Consider the following 16702-nt stretch of genomic DNA (forward strand, 5'->3'; position numbering starts at 1 on the left):
ACACGTTTGATAACGATCTTCATTTTTGACATTGGAAACGACTGGTTGTCCCGCGAATGGATCCTCCGAGGAAAGAGTTTGGAACTATAAAGTACAAAGGTCTGGAAGAACATGGTTGGATGTTTCATGATTCAGTGATTGAGTCTACAGCGCAGTAGTACGAAATCTCACTGGTATCTTACTGTTTGACGACTCGTTCCAAGAGGCAAACAATTTACAAGATATTATCTCCACAGCATATCAAGTGCGAAATATACGATATAGATATCAAACGAAAAACAAGAGAAAATCCAATCTGACATCCTCGTCTTCACCTTCATCTTGATCTTCATTCTGAGCATATTACTCCAATAAAATCTCATAGGTAGTCATCATGTCTACGGGCATTGACAACGCAATTTCAAAGAGATCAATACCGACTTTCAGATCAACTCCGCCTCCCAACACTCACACTCAACGAAATGACGATTTGCCTAGATCTTTCTTTCCTGGATTCCTAGCTTCAACCGATGATGATGATGATGATGATGATGATGATGATGAGCAGAATTTACAATTTACATATATGAAAACAAACGGTTCACCAAGTTCTAGTTCATCAAGGTCCATATCTCCTACATATTCACCTGGATTACCATATCTTGTTGAATCACCTAAATCTACTTCTGCTTTATCACCATCATCATCAACATCGAAACTTCCTTCGTCTCAATGGCCCAAATTCACTTCACCAACCAAATCAACTTGCAATACATCAAATGGTACAATACCTGACAGAGCAAAATCTACTCCACTTTCTATAGTGACGAAAAGTCCCGGTCCGAAGAGAAGACCCAACCCGTTAGTTCTTGGCAAAACGAGAGAATCTCCCTATGAGAATGGTACTGTCGGAATAGAAAGGGATACACATGTGAAAGAACCTTTGACGGCTAGTTCTGTAACAAGTGATGGTAAGCTCGCCTTTGAATATCGCCAAGTCCATGTGGACCAAGAGAGCTTACACAGCATTTGAATACAGGTGCAAGTTCCCTCTCTAACGATTTACAAGATCTTTCACTTCTTCGTAAAACAATTCGACAGAATCTCATGGCTCGTCCTCTAGATTCCCCATTACACGAATCAGACTCGGATAGAGGATCAAGTGGAATCCCAACACCCAACTTAGACCATATTAAGCAAAATTCGATATCTGGTTCTGAAGGAGAATTGATATCGATCGATGATACCCTGCGACTACTGCATTCGTCTTCGCAATTATTGATCATCGATACTCGTCCACTTGGCTCATTTCTACATTCTCATCTTCCACGTTCGGCAAATATCTCCATACCTTCTTTGATATTTAAGCGACTGAGAAAGTCGCCAGCTGGACCAGCAACGAGTTGGGAATCGTTAGGCGGGTTTGTCTCGACGCAAGCTGGTAGAGACGTTTGGGACACCTTAGAGACGGACAGGTACATGGATGTTGTGATCGTCGGTTCAACAATGACGGATGAGCTGGCAAAAGTACTCTATGATACGTTGAAAAGATTGGTGCGGGATGGAAATGTCAAAGTTCTTCGTGGAGGATGGGGAAGTGTATTAACATCATCCAGATCTCAAGATATGTTGGTATCAGGAGAAACAAGTGTTCGAATCGGACCTACTCTCTCCTCTTCTCTGCCGCAACCTAGATCTGCACCTGCATTTGACATTTCTCCTGTCCCTCCCCCGATGCCTCCTTCATCTTCCCCAATTGGAGTGAACCGTCAACCCGACAACAACAATGCTAGACGAAATCTGCCTTCTTTGTCAATTACTGGCGGAGGTGCAAATGGACCTGCTACATCTCGTCGCACACCCAAATTAAGTTTGAATTTGGACAGACCTCTTCGAAGCGCTACATTCGGATCATTCAATACGGAGCAATCTCCTCCAACGCCAGGTGCTGGGAATCGATCAAATCTACTTTCGGTGGATACTGGATCACATTCAACGAAATCAAGATCACCTCGATCACCTGGTCTGACCATGAACATACCTAAAACACCGCATTTAGGTTCATTCCAAACGTTATGCCATGCACAATCGAAACTTCCCCCATCACCAAGCTCTTTCGGCGGTGTCAATCATCGAATGAAGGACGGTCAAGATACACATCCTCAACCTGCATCACTCGTCCCAGGTTCTGCATGGGGATCAAACGCAAAAACAAATGGTAGTCGAACACCTGGAATATACCCTACACCTGATTCACGTTCGTCCGATGGGGATGAAGAAGTTTCAACCATCAAGAGTGATTTAAATCCATTCATCGTTTCGACAATCCTGCCATCATTCCTCTATCTAGGTCCAGAAATATCATCACAACAAGATGTAGAATATCTCAAGAGGATAGGTGTCAAAAGGATTCTGAATGTTGCATTAGAATGTAACGATGATTCAGATCTACAGCTTAAAGATAATTTCAGGTATCACAGAATACCAATGAGAGACATAGTAGAAGAATCAGGTGTCAAAGAAGGTATGAGGGAATCTTGCGGTTTTCTAGGTAAGTATGAAATGTTCATTACACATCGACACAGCAGTCGGACTGACATTGTCCTTTAATCAGATGATGCAAGATTGCATTCTGCTCCAACTTACGTGCATTGTAAAGCTGGTAAATCAAGATCAGTGACTGTTGTTTTAGCTTATTTGATTCATGCCAACGCTTGGACATTGAAGACTTCATATGCTTACGTGGCAGAAAGACGTAAAGGTATTTCACCCAATATAGGGTTTGTTGCTGAATTAATGCAATTCGAAGAATCAGAATTAGGTTTAAAACAATCTGGTGGTGTACATGGTGAAAGTTCTCCTTCTACCAATACCAATAAATCCTCCAACAAAAGAAATGAAGATGAACTATCGGATCAAAGATCAAGGGGAGTTGGTACGGCAACGACCACGACAAAACCAAGAGAAAGATTAAGAGAAAGTTTACCTCCTACTTGGTCAAGCAGTTTAGACACTCATTCAAGACCATCTAAAATCTCTCATTCTCCCATAGGTGATATATCTCGTCAAGATGATGAAAAAGGTCAAAATCATGATTCGAAGGAAAGAAGACAATTTGGAGATGAAAGAGAGGTTCGGAAAAACGGTCAATGGGTACATCATAGAAGGTGAGTCAGTCGTCGTAGTTTGGATTACTTGCCAAGCAATGGTCTCTACTGCAGGGTCATTCGCTCAAGTTCAAAAGTACAAGAACTGGGAAATAAGCTGATTGTCATTGTGAATCTGTGCAACTGCATAGAGCGCCAGTAGATCGTACGACACTTCAGCCTGGACGTAGAGTTTCTAAAGCTGGATTAGAATCTCTCCGACCATTGAATATCACTTCTTCGACGATAACAACGAGAGCTTCGCCTATACCAAGTCCACATTTGGGTCCAGGGGTAGATGGTAAAGCCGGGAAACATTCTGTTACACCGGCTGGAGATGGTCCGTTGAAATGGGTATGATGTCTATCTATCATGATGAATGGTGGGGATGTTTACGATGACTTTACGACCGAAAATGAATTTGTTCACGTGTATACATTGTGTAATCATGTAGAAGATGATGAACATTTATTGGAGAGTGGTTGTATCGTATGCAGATTTTATTGAAAGCTAGTTTCATGGAACCTGAGCCGCCGGGACAGAAAGTTAGGTTACTTGAGAGAGATATCTCAGAAAGTGTGCTTCCTCTCGTCACGTTCAGGGAGTGAATTGATCTGTTCAGCAAGCATGAGCTATTACAGCTCGATCCACTGTACTATGTATAACGGTTGAGAAAAAAACAGTAGGGCATACCATCTTCATGTTCAACAGTCACAAACGCCTCAGTGATTGAGACACAGCCAGTGAAGGATTCTTGTTGGGAGCGAAATGATCCGAGAAGATGGGGATCACGGCGATCATCAATAGAACGAAGCACGTGTACTGTATGATCACAATACAGAATCATCTGACCGAGCTGGACTATCATAGTCCAGAATTAGATGAACACCTACTTTCCAAGTGTAAAGGTATCATGAAAAGGTATGACACCTTGAACCCAGTCAGTCATTGATCAGGACGTCATATGTGGTGGCTCAAAGATCAAATGCACTGACCATCAACGCCACACCCCCGTTCCCCCTTTACACCTATACATGGGAGCATTCAAGCAACAACCCTTGTGGTTTGATGGGAACTGAAACAGAAAAGATCAAATGAAAGACGTCATTCTCTTTCAGTCTACTGTATAACACGCTGTTACCCGTTCCTTCCCCCTTCCCATCCCTTTCCTTTGGTTTCAACTCCGTCCCTTTGCGTTTACACTCGGAGCTATTATCGTCAGAAACCAGTGTACCGCAGTTACTACCTTGATGATTGTCATCAGAACGTTCAAGTGGCACGATATATAATGACTGAATCCAACCAGAACCATGTTATCTTTGGACAGTATAACCACCCATTCTTTCTTTGATATGAGGTGCAGAAGAAAACTGTGTCCGGTGTCCATATCTTCTACTAGATCCTTGATAAAACATCTCCAGAAAAATAAAAACAAACTCTTGTGTTCCAATAACCCACCGTCAGCAAAGTTCCGTAAAGGCACATACGTTACACGCATGAGAGGAACGAATGGCTATTGTCAGAGCTACGGATCTATGATTTAGCCGAATCTTCATTTCCCATTCTTTCCTTCTTTCTTTTCCACTGGAGTAAATATTCCTTTTGAACAATCCACTTGGCTGCCCTAATGTCCTTGAGGACGCACGGATCAACTCCTCCAAAACAGATAGCTTCCTGCTCATCATCTTCTTCTTCTTCATCTCAAGTGGACATGAGAGACATCCTCCAAACTAAATTAGACAATCACGCCCTTTGCCCTTGCCCGTTTTTTTGTCCGCCCCCCAACATTAATACCACTCATATTCTAAATGACATTTGTCAACATCAGAGAAGAGCACCTTCTTTTTCTTTTGCTCCCGACCGAAATCGGTGGAAAAGTCAAATCTCGCCAATCATTCCATTTCCCTCCTCTGATATCGAATGGAGCTTGACGCCTGAATCCTAGAATTTGAGCCGAGATTTTTTCGCATCTGATTTGAACAAAAAAAACCGAAGGATAGTGCCTAATGCGCCTGCACCTGTCGTAGACGGATTGGTGGCCATCAAGATCAAAAACTTGCATTGTTCCCCTCAAGGACAATTTAGCGTCTGATAAGCATCAAAGTCCATTGTTTCTTTAGATCCAATAAAAGCTAAGAAGCCTGGAAAGTTAAAGGACCATATACGTCAACTCACGACCAACAAAAATCAACAGTGTATGGTTTATTGGAAAAAAAGAAAAAAAAACAGCAAAAAGTGGATCAGTATAAGTAGTATATAGCATGAGGGAATTTATGAGAAGCATATACTTGAATAAATAAATCTAAAATAGAGAATCAGACTGTTGTGGATGCAAGTACAATCATCCACGAGGAAATTCATCAGCGTCATACAAAATTTTCCAATCATTTGTAGTACAATCACTTCAGCCACAAATCAATATAAAACATAAAGTTTATAAATTACTTTTCCAACATCATTTTTCTCTTTCTTTCTATTCTTTGATCATTCATTCTGATCACTTCTTATACATACCTAGACGCATACTCATACATCTCCTTTATGCTGGCTTATCCATATTACTTGCTTTTTTCTTCATCACTATTACTATCATCAATATCGGTTCATCGACCTGAACAAGTCGATCATCACCTTGTTCCTCATACGATTTATGGGTGAAACCAACGCAAGTAAGTCATTCGGGTACCTAGCCTTCTGGCCTTCCTCTTCCACGTCTCGACCGAAAGGTAAAAACTTCCTCCTTCGTTCGACTCAAAGGAGCAAGACCGAGGTGTCACCACTATCTCCCCAGTCTCGGTACTGCCGCTTTACCCATAGTGGTCGACATGTGGCTCTTGTCTTCTAAGACGGCGAAGTCGACAAAAGCATATCTGCAGTAGTACCGTCGGTGTGTCAATTTAAAAGCTATGAATTCTCTTCCTGTCTCATTGCCTCGCAGACCTTTGATTCGATATTAATGACAGTAAAGTGACTGATGGCAAGAAATGCTGATGCTGAGTGACTGCAGAAAAGGTAATCCTCATGTCTCCCGGCGTGGATGACTCGTCGGACGACAACGTTTCGAGAATCCAGCCTCCACAAACATATTCGCCAGAAGTCGATCGAGCACCTTCTGATACCGGACCCATCCGATCTAATCGATCTGTCGAGTGCTTCGGAGGAATTTCACCGGTCAGAGTTCAAGATATGTCTCCCCCCCAAAACCCGATAATATCACCAACGCCTAGGTTGCCTTCCTCACTATCGACACTCCTGAATCATGCTGAAACTCGTCAAGAGCAAGGCTCCCGTGTATCTCGACCTGATGATATGGGGGGTCTATTCCGGCGTTCGAGTGCATCACCCGGGCAGCAGTCTCGTGCAATTTGCTGGAGAGATGATCAAGCCCCACGGGAATACTCTCCAAGACCTGTCATCGTGCCTTCAAGACATTCACTTCCTGCTCTACATTACCCTCGACCGGCTTTTCCACCGAGAAATGCTTTTCGCACCTTCCCATCACCGCGCAGTCGATCTTCCACCCCACCAATAACAGCTTTACCACAACCAACAGTCCGGCGACGGTCTACTCTCACACTTCCACATCTATCGGAAACCTCCATCGGAGATGCTCTGTAAGTGATCTTCTCACTGTGCTTTCTCGGGGTTACTGCTGACTGGAAGTGTAATATGTAGTCAATCGCCTCGGCTTATGCAGGTGGATCGTATATCGTCAGGGGAATATTTATCAGATCAAGATCCAGTGTATCCTCAAGAAATGCATAGAGGCGTTACGTATCCACAACACGCTTGGGATCGATATATCCCCTACCACCAAATGCTATGGCCAGGATCACGCAGAAATACCGTGTTGGGAGAAGATCGCTTGGTTCGACCAGCCGATCGCTCACTGCTGAAAGCTTCGCTTACCCTTGATACAAAAATGACCCCCGATATGGCCCGCTGGACGGAGTCAGAGGTCGCTCTATATTACAGAGGGTTTGACGATGCCATGATGATGGTTCAGAGTGGAGTGGGGAGGCTCGGCGAAGATACATGTGAATCGTTTCTTGGCTGACACGAAATGCAAGAGAACTGATTGCTGTGTTGAAACCATCAGTCTTCCAAGTCCACATCAGCAACCGCGATCCCCTACATCCGACAACGGTCGACCAAGACAAAGATCTTACTCCTCGACTAGAAAGCTGCAACGTGCCACCTCCTCAACCCCCTCACTACCATCAACGTCAACAAGTAGGGCAGCAATTGAGGATAGACCCATCACTTCAATCACCTGACACTCACACAAGACAGAGTATTCCAAATACCAAAGCTTCCACTCCGACTGTATCTACTCCTCATCGTATTGTCCATCCTCCTCCAGCTTCTGATTACTTCAACGCAGCTTTTCCTTCTAATTCTGCTCCAGCTTCTCAACGTGCACAGAAACGAACTAAACGCCAACCGATTTCATGTTATCCTTGTCGAGATAGAAAGTTGAAGTGCGATGGGAAGACACCTTGTGGGCAATGCTCGAAGAGACACATCGATGGACAGTGTCATTACGCTAAGGCTATCAGAAGAAGGGGTAGGAATAGGAAGACCGATGACGACGGTGATGAAGCGGATGACTTATCTGAAGGTAATCAAGGAGGTGGTGAGTCCAGTACAGCGGCGCAAGATCGAGCGAGGGATACCAGAATGAACGACGATTACAGAGATGGGCAACGTGAGTTTCGACTTCTGTACTGACGGCCATAGCTGATTTACTTGAGTATTCCGATTTAGTTGAAGGTGAGGCGGATACTTCAGTAGGGAGCGGTTACTCTGTCAGATGGGGACAAGGTGACATGGCGAGAATCCTCAACAGTCCATCTGCTACTCGTGGGACTAGCATAATAGAAAGGATTAACAGCTCGGCGTCTAGGGGATAACATACCTTGATTATGGCTTCATTTTTCAACTATCGGTAAGTAATAGCGACGATGGTGCGGTATTTGATTGGGTTTGAGGCTGATTGTGGAACGCTACGTGACAACAGCTCATGCAGTGACAATGTACATACACCGGCTGCCTCAAAAGATAACGATCCTAACGATGTCAAAGGGCAGGTCACAATGGAAGATGAACAAATGCAGGTATGTTGATGGTGAGATGTGAGGAGGACTGCGCTTTTGATGGCGGAAGAAACGCAAATTCGTGGCACTTTTGCTCGTTTAGGTGTCGTATAGTTTAGGATTAGATCGAGATTAGTTTGATTCAGTACTATCTTTCTTTAAGTATTGCATATAGCATCGGTATTTGGAAGCTTTCGATATTCCCCATTCCTGTTTCATAGTATATGGCAGAACACAATCCGTTTGTCGATATCTTACAAAGTCAAAATTACCGCCGGAGGATGGAATTCACTAGAAACACATAGTAATTAAGAAACGGTCCATGGTATGACAGCGCGGCATCTTTGCCGATCATCGTTGAAGCATGACTGTAATCCAGTCATTGAAGTGTGAAACGGGGTGAGAGGCTCATTCATGTCCTTCTATTCCCTGTACTTCCCAGTCGAATAACCTTGAACGCCACACTATGATCGTCTTCAAGAGACGATTAGATCTATGATACCAAGGCTGTTCCTCTTCCTCTCATCTCCAATACAGGTAGTAGACCCTGATAGCAGGGTTATAATTGTATTTTTTTGGTATGTTTGTGTGGTCGTGCCTTTTGGTTAACTAAGTGGTATGGTACAAGAACGCTTTGATCTCTTCTTCATTGATTCACACTGTTTGGTACAGCGTAACGAAAAAAATGAGTGGGGGGACTGATCATGATTTTCCTTTTCCCCACTTTTGGGTCAATCGAAGCTTCAGGAGGATGTCGTTTCGGAAGTAAAAGAATTAGCCACTTTCGAGTCGAAGATATTCTTGTATAATTGGTATGTTTTTTTGCCATTCGCGATGGTGAATACAAAAGTGAGACCGCAGTCGATGAACCGTGTTTACCAAGGGCGCAATATATCTTTTAGTAGTATAGAGTTTGAGATACCGTGCTGCATATTTGGAGCATCGCCACGAATCATAATGGATACGAAAAAAGTAATACGGAATGTGGCACCGCACCATACAGTAGCATCATTTCCTGCCAAAAAACAAAACCAAAACTACTGTTTGTAAAATTCATTGTCATTTCTCCCCTCCTCCTTTCGTCGGGCGTTCACTGCATGTCTTATTCGCCTCGCCTTCACTCCCAGATCATAATCAGCGTCAACATCAAGACCTTTGTCCTTTGACGGATTGACCTAAATCATGAGAAACAAGAAGGGGGTGGATTGATCGCTCGTTATTGAAAATATAGATCGTCGTTCTTGAAAATTCAGATCGAATATTCCCATCACGATTTTCCCTCATACGAGACCTTCCTGAAAACTGGGGAAATCAGACTTAGGTTCAATTTACCCGATCGGTATTAGTCAGAGAGGAGAGAGTACGATGTTTCCATCGAGTTTTCAACGTTCATACACATAGCGATGATGTAGGGAAATGGAAAGACTTCGTGGCGTGATGAAAAGTGTGCATGAGGCTGACCCCTATCAAAAAGTTATCATATTGGGTTACAAGAGAGGAAAAAAGGAGGAGTGTCCTGGTACGGACATATAGTGTGCATTTAAGATGATTTATTGGCGATTGAAATGCTGTATAGGAATTATTAGAGTATGAGGTGTGGTGGGATAACGTTTGCTATCTAATACCAGATTTGAGAGCGGGCATCCCAGAATACACTAGGGAGCTGCATCATACTTTTCTAATACAGCTGACTCTTAAAAGGGGTAATCTTGAATACTCCATGCGCAAGCCAACAACTTTCTCGATCATTTTGGTTGCGACTGACTTTTGTCCACTTTTTTGACCTTGAGCCTCATCTCTACACCCCTGGACCACCCCTCAGGTGAGGACAACAAGGGGCACTTACTACTCGATACAGCTACGATACCAACAGGCAGAATCCATCGTTCAACATTCAATATTCGTCCTTGTTTCATTCTCATTTCCTGCATAAACAGACAAATCACTTATGTTCATCTTGAACTCTGTCATAACGCCTGTGTTCGACAGCCGCCACTACCGAAATACTCGACAACGGATTGGTAGAGAGAAGTGTGCTAGAGAGAAGTGTGCTAGAAAGGGAAGAGGTCTACGAAATACCGGTCAAGATGATAGACTTGTAAATGATGTACGTTGACGCTTTCCTCAAATGTACCTCAATTTTAGCACATCAGCCCTCTGACCCACTGACGTCCGCTTCGTGTTAGTACTAGACTTGTCACTCGTTAACGGTGCTGTCTTTGTTCTCAATCTTCACTGTCGCTGCTCATCTCACAAATGGTTTATACTATTCATACTATTCATACTACAAGACCACTCAACATGTCCTTCACCCTCCCTTGTCAACATCCTTTATCCGTCTTCCCTCCACTCCTCCCCACCTCCAACATCACCCCCCATAGTGTTCGAATGGTCCCTCAAGTCATTCGATGCTCATCCATATATTCTGAAATCGTAGCCAGACGTGAACATTTCACTATACCCCCACAATATGCCAGATCAAATCCCTCTTGATATCATCATACGAGTCATATCTCGTCTTGATCCAGAAAACGATACTTCAACATTGCTAGCTCTTCAAAGAACGTGTAAATCTCTCTTCGTAATTACGACTTCATATCTGTATCCGAATGTCCGTTTCAAAGATCCAGTCTCATTGGGAAAATTTATGCATGCGATAACCACTGATATACGAAGTGAAGACATAGGAAATAGGGTCTCAATTGAAGATGGGAATAAGAAAGATAGGATCCACTTATATCGTCACCTTGTCAAATCGATTACATTCGAGTTCGTACCTCCTCTTTTCTTACTTCCTTCCAATTCCACAGATCGATCCTCTCATCCACGAGCAGATTATCATTCTCATCAAGATATATTCCCTCATGCTACTAAATTCATTTTCACTAAGAAAGCATTTGATAAATCTAAATACAATCTAATCGATCAATTCTTCCTTCAACTGCTGTAATCACGTCACAATCGAAGTATCTGGAAGGACAAGACGATTGGACGAAAACAAAAAAATCGTTATATATTCGCTCATTCGCTGAATTGATCTATCAGCTTGACAAACTTGGTAAGACCAATTGGATCATTCATTTAAATTGGGATTTGAACGAACAGGAAGGTAGGATACAAGATGATGAAAAACGCAACGTAGCAGTAACATAGTCTGCAAAGAAATCCAAGATGTTGAATCTATGGTTTGTAGGATTAATAACCATCGGAATACCGGAACAAAGTGATGATCTCTGCTTCGTGGAGGTAGAAGGTGAGAACAGGAGAGATAGGCTGAAGAATGTCATTTGGGTAGACGACTGATTTCGGTGTTTGGCTTCGCTGTCACAATATCTCGCTTTGACAGATGTTGTATGACATTGTTTACGAGCCCATATCTCACATAGCATTTCTTATACGTACAACACATGCCCACGACCAATGATAGCATGCAGAGTGGGCAACAGAGAGGACCTCTGCTTTCACACTTTTCAGTCATTTTTCTATGATTCGACCAAGTTTTCGATTTCGGCAATATCACCGACCGCTGCAGCTGCATTTTGGGCCTTCTTTTCTCCACTTCCCTCCTGCTCCGCTTTCTTCAGTTTGACTTTCCCTTGTGACTTGCAAACGCTCCGAACCTTTTGGTTTGAAGTTAATGTGTAATCATCGTCTTCTACTTGACGACCTCTCAAACCCCATTTGATCTCACCGACATTAGTAGAATGATGGCTCACGTTTGCGTTTGATTCCTGTTTGATCCATTCTTTCACAACCTCGCTAGCTGATATCGGGTCTTCCTTGTGTTGTAACAAATAGGATTGGAGTGATGCCATTGATAACTTTGGATGAGTCGGGCTTGCTGGAGTTTGGGAATTGTCATTTGCTGAAGAATTTAGAGCTAAGGATTTACAACCGGAAAGATTGAAAATACCTTCAACGAATGCATCTGCTAAATTGTCTAATTCTTTTTGGTTTGAAATAACAACTTCTGATTGTCCAAAAAGCTTTTCCGATGTCTTTGTATCTTCTCGACCATCGTCCGGGGGACTAGTATTTGGAAAAGGTTGGAATTCGTCTAAAGGGTAGAAATGGAGGTATAGAGCTTTTGCTTGAGATGGAATGGCCCAAGTGAACTCTAAACGGATATCAAATCTGCCTGCTCGGGATAAAGCTGGATCGAGTCGATTAGGATGATTCCTGTGTTTCGATCGATACAGTAACGACACAAGTGTCAATTCGATATAACATCTTGCCGCAATAGTACAGTAAAAGCAAACGAGTAGTACTGTACGAATACTCACGTAGTGGCAATCAAAATACATCCTTCTTGACTTGATACACCGTCAATAGCATTGAGTAAACCTGACATCGTAACTGTGGAAGGAGCCAAGTTGTGTTTTCCACCTAGGCTCATCATATTAGAAATGACCGACTCATTATTCTCGGCCATCCCATCACCGTCTTCCCAAGCACCATCATCGCCATTGTCACCTTGATCATCAGATTGAATCCGATTTCCGCGGCCTCTCGGAAAGATACAATCACTACACGCAGAGAAGAGTCGCCATAAGTTTATTCATACAGTAATGCTGCGAAACTCACATGTCTTCGATGAGGATAACACTTCTCGCAGGACAATCTCTGAACAACTTGGACATTTTGGCATCATCCATACTGTTGAGCCAAGCTTGGTAAGTCGTAGTCTTCCCCCGATGTAGATCTAACAACTCACCCTCTTTGGGCAGGATTGATGACGTAAATATCCAAGGCTAGCTTACTAGCAATAGCGGTGACTAGAAATTGAATTAAGATACATTCTTTCATCGCAACTTTCATAAAAACAAGCTCACCGAGGGTTGTTTTCCCAGATCCAGGAGCACCATGAAATAAGTAACCTCTTCTATGGGGAATGCCTGAGCATTATTCATCGATCAGCTGGGGAGAGTTGCGTATGTTGGATAGCTGGATGACTGACCTCTAGAAGCATACCAATGCGTTTCTTTATCACTAAGAAATTTTTCTATATCTTTGAGTACTTCATCTTTGAGATCCCCAGGTAGGATGACGGAAGACCATGGTCTCGCAGGTCTGGAAACGGGAACCTGCCAGGTAGATTGAATACGTCTGTCACATTATACCAAATGAGCTTCCGGGATTTGTCTGAATTCGTAGATTTTTCCTAATGATTTCGAAGCCGTACTAACTTGGCATGAAAAATCAATAATTCTCTCTCTTCTTTGGCGAAGAATGCATTCCTTGCCGCTACCAAGAATTGACGAAGAACTTGAGGTCGAAAAGCGATTGTCCTACAGTATAGCGACATCGGGCAGATCGATAGGATTTAGCATCAATCAGTCAAAGTCGAATCAACGAGACACGGTCCAGTCCTCAGAAGACATGTTGCTTCTCCAGAAAGAGTTGTACTCACCTAACCCTGAAATGATCAATCTGCCTTACACCTGCGAATCCAGTGATGCGTCTTGTGACCCAAAGGTAATTTCCATCATGTTTAATCCTTATGCTATGTTCTAAAATTCGTTTAGAGAGGTGAACCCGTAATTTCACTTCACAAAAAAAAACAAAATGAAACTTACGATAAGTAGGTAATATCTGACCTATGATCTCATTCATTTTCCAGCTTGCATTATGTTCACCTATTGTCCCTTTGGTTTTAGTGTCACCAACAGTCAAAACTCCTTGATTATTCTTCTTCCTCAAGGATCTTGATTCAGTAGTCGATAATTGGAAATCATGAATTTGTGACTGAGCGTATGGATCTTGAGCTATCCATGATGTGATCCAGTGAAATGCAGGATCGTTAACAGCTATATAGGCTGTTGGGAACAGAACTTTTTTCATATATCCACCATACATATCAATGATTATCCTCAGGTGAACCGCTTCTTCTGATATCAGGGAATAGAAAGTAATGTACTCACTTCTATTGATCTTTGATTGGCCATATTTTATGAATCGTTTCAGTACAGTCAAGATCGCTCCCAGAGCTATAGCTCGAATAGCCAATGGAGCAAAGCTGTCCATGTTCTGATGTCTTGAAAGGCTGGAAATCAGTTTCGAAGGTAAACCGAATACATCGTCACCGTAGGTCAGGGCGTGTAGATACGAAGCCATGATCAGAAAATGTCTTGAGAGACTCTGACTCGGGCGGCGATGGCTGCGGTGGGTTTACGAGGTAGTTTCAATTGCAGGAGATAAACCTCGTAATAAGTATATATGGTGTATACACATGTAAAGCTGAAATCACTCAACAAAGCCTGGTAAGTAGTCTATATCGCAGTCCACAGTCCTTTGACTGATTCAAAATCTTTCCCTTTGTTCGCAATTCCATCAAAACGTGTTTTCGACGCACAAATCTAGTTAGTGTGAGGATAAAACGTTTGCACACCGACTAACACCGTAGCAAAATTGGTGATGCATACTCGTTGCAGTTCATGTGTTCTTCTTTCCTCCTATTTGACCCTTACACGCAATTTTACTCATGCGCTAATGACTTACAAAAAAGTTAAATCCGTTACACCATCTATACCTTCGTGTTTACCTGCTAATCTTGGTTCTTTACCATTTTTACCAGTTTCATAAATCGCCAATCCACCTGACTTTCTTCCTGCTGTAACGATGTATTTCCCATCTGAACTGATTGTCATTCCTCTTAAATTGTCCAAATCAGTTGTGAAGTGTTTGAGATTCTTTATTTCATCACCGGTAGATGATAGTTCGATAATAGCGAACGAATCCCCCGAAACGTCATCGCCGGTCTTGAATTTACCTTTTGATTTCTCATTCAAACTCATCTCTAATCTGTTTGATGCATAAAGGATATTTGGATAAGCAGGATTAAGGATCAATTCAGCCGAATTCATGAATTCATGAGCTTCTTTCGGCACTGAAGGGGGTATGACATTCACTTTGAAATCAGGTTTAGGGACAATTGGATATGTTGGAGTTGTAAGTGAGAAAACCAATACATCGGATGTCAATTCCGTCAACACATAAAGGTGTTTACCTGTTACACCAACATTGACATGATAATCAGCTAATGCAATGATCTGACAGGAACGCAAGGTAAACTCACCATCTGCACTGAAAGTAGCATGTCTTGGTCCAGTTCCGGGAGGTGCTTGTAACCAACCTGCAATTTCTAAAGTCTTCTCCCCTTTCTTCTGAATCACCCAGATTCGGTCATTACCTAAATCACAAACATACAATCTTCCAGGTTCACCTTCGATGACTTGATGAGCATGAGGTGTATCTTGTCTTTCTGGATTAGGTGCATTTCCATCTTTGTACAAGAATGGGAAGTGGAGTAGTTCTGACGGGCTGGAAGATAATGTACCATCTTCGTTGAATGGGAAATAGATCATTGATCCTCCCATGTACTGCTCGAAACGAACGTTTCGGGAAATCAGCTTACGATGATCTAGACGTGATTAAGGAGGACAGTATCTTACGTTTACTACTGCCAATCCAGATCCATCTTTCATTACATGGACTAGAATATAAAAATAGCACTGGATCAGCTGGTATGATCCTGAATTAGATAATTGTTTATCGATAACACATACTATGAGCTGGACCTCCATGAGTTTCTCGTTCACTGGTGATTTCGATCTTGTCATCTTTCAACTCAAGACTGACTGCGAGACCTTTCTCTACCTCTGAGATCGAATATAATTTTCTACTTGATGCTAATGGATTATGTTGTTTCGAAGCAGGTTCAATCCATGATGCCTTTTCGGGTGCTTTTGAATCTGATACAACTTTCACCTTGGATGTTGCGGGATCGAAAGAGAGTATGGTGTATGTCTCTCGATAACCGCTGACTAGGATATTGTAGGTCGACATTGTTTCTCGTTGTGTGTTGGAAGCCTGAGAGCAGATGAGATCAGAATGAGGGATGTGATGAATGTTATTGTAAATTGTGAATATGTAGTCTTTTGCTCATACATATATCCTCCCATTCGAATGATATATTCAAGAAAGTGACGTCGTTGAATACGTAATTGACAGAGTGGGGGAAAAGGGGGGATTTGATAAACAACAATCAACATTTGCTTGTTTCGAGATATTTTATTGCCAAATCATGGTGAAAGACGGGTGAATTGCCGGTCCCTTGCTTACATCTTTCATCTGACTAATCGTACGTAATCACCTCGAGTGAACATGCACTTTTGGCTGGCATTTTACTAAGTAACCTGAGACAAAAGATTGCCTTTCCTCAAGTAATAGTTAATCGTTAACGTATTCGATGGAACAGAAGGCCGTTCTTTCCAACGGCTTGCTTAAACAGGACCGACATCGGAATGAGGGTGGAGGGGGCATCCTGATCGTGAATCGTTAGATGAGTTGATGTCCCGTTCGATTCTTTCCTCGACAAAATACAGATGTCGGATCACAGGAGCTCGATGGATCGAATGATTGCCATCACACAACGCAAGGATTCTTCGCTGTGATCCATCTGAATCGATCGAGCTGCCCTTA

The 16702-nt window shown here is 42.6% G+C and overlaps 4 protein-coding genes across 4 annotated transcripts; 2 read left to right on the plus strand and 2 right to left on the minus strand.

Moving 5' to 3' along the window:
* Positions 1–373: 373 nt before the first annotated feature.
* Positions 374–3485, plus strand: IL334_004191 (uncharacterized protein; the record flags this gene model as incomplete). The annotated part of the gene is made up of 4 exons (XM_062935914.1): positions 374–950; positions 1019–2530; positions 2594–3146; positions 3278–3485. The coding sequence occupies 4 exons, from the start codon at positions 374–376 to the stop codon at positions 3483–3485; spliced, it is 2850 nt and encodes a 949-aa protein (XP_062791965.1).
* A 2661-nt stretch (positions 3486–6146) lies between these two features.
* Positions 6147–8038, plus strand: IL334_004192 (uncharacterized protein; the record flags this gene model as incomplete). Its single annotated transcript, XM_062935915.1, has 4 exons — positions 6147–6739; positions 6801–7162; positions 7225–7833; positions 7893–8038. 4 exons carry the CDS (start codon positions 6147–6149, stop codon positions 8036–8038), a joined length of 1710 nt encoding a protein of 569 aa, XP_062791966.1.
* Positions 8039–11703: 3665 nt separating this feature from the next.
* Positions 11704–14335, minus strand: IL334_004193 (uncharacterized protein; the record flags this gene model as incomplete). Its single annotated transcript, XM_062935916.1, has 10 exons — positions 11704–12400; positions 12505–12747; positions 12806–12877; positions 12936–12996; positions 13054–13116; positions 13179–13327; positions 13408–13509; positions 13632–13731; positions 13798–14052; positions 14143–14335. The coding sequence occupies 10 exons, from the start codon at positions 14333–14335 to the stop codon at positions 11704–11706; spliced, it is 1935 nt and encodes a 644-aa protein (XP_062791967.1).
* Positions 14336–14715: 380 nt separating this feature from the next.
* Positions 14716–16066, minus strand: IL334_004194 (uncharacterized protein; the record flags this gene model as incomplete). The annotated part of the gene is made up of 4 exons (XM_062935917.1): positions 14716–15227; positions 15297–15600; positions 15673–15713; positions 15787–16066. 4 exons carry the CDS (start codon positions 16064–16066, stop codon positions 14716–14718), a joined length of 1137 nt encoding a protein of 378 aa, XP_062791968.1.
* Positions 16067–16702: the final 636 nt, after the last annotated feature.

Source organism: Kwoniella shivajii, chromosome 5 (assembly GCF_035658355.1).
Source record: "Kwoniella shivajii chromosome 5, complete sequence".
NCBI classification, from domain to species: Eukaryota; Fungi; Basidiomycota; class Tremellomycetes; order Tremellales; family Cryptococcaceae; genus Kwoniella; species Kwoniella shivajii.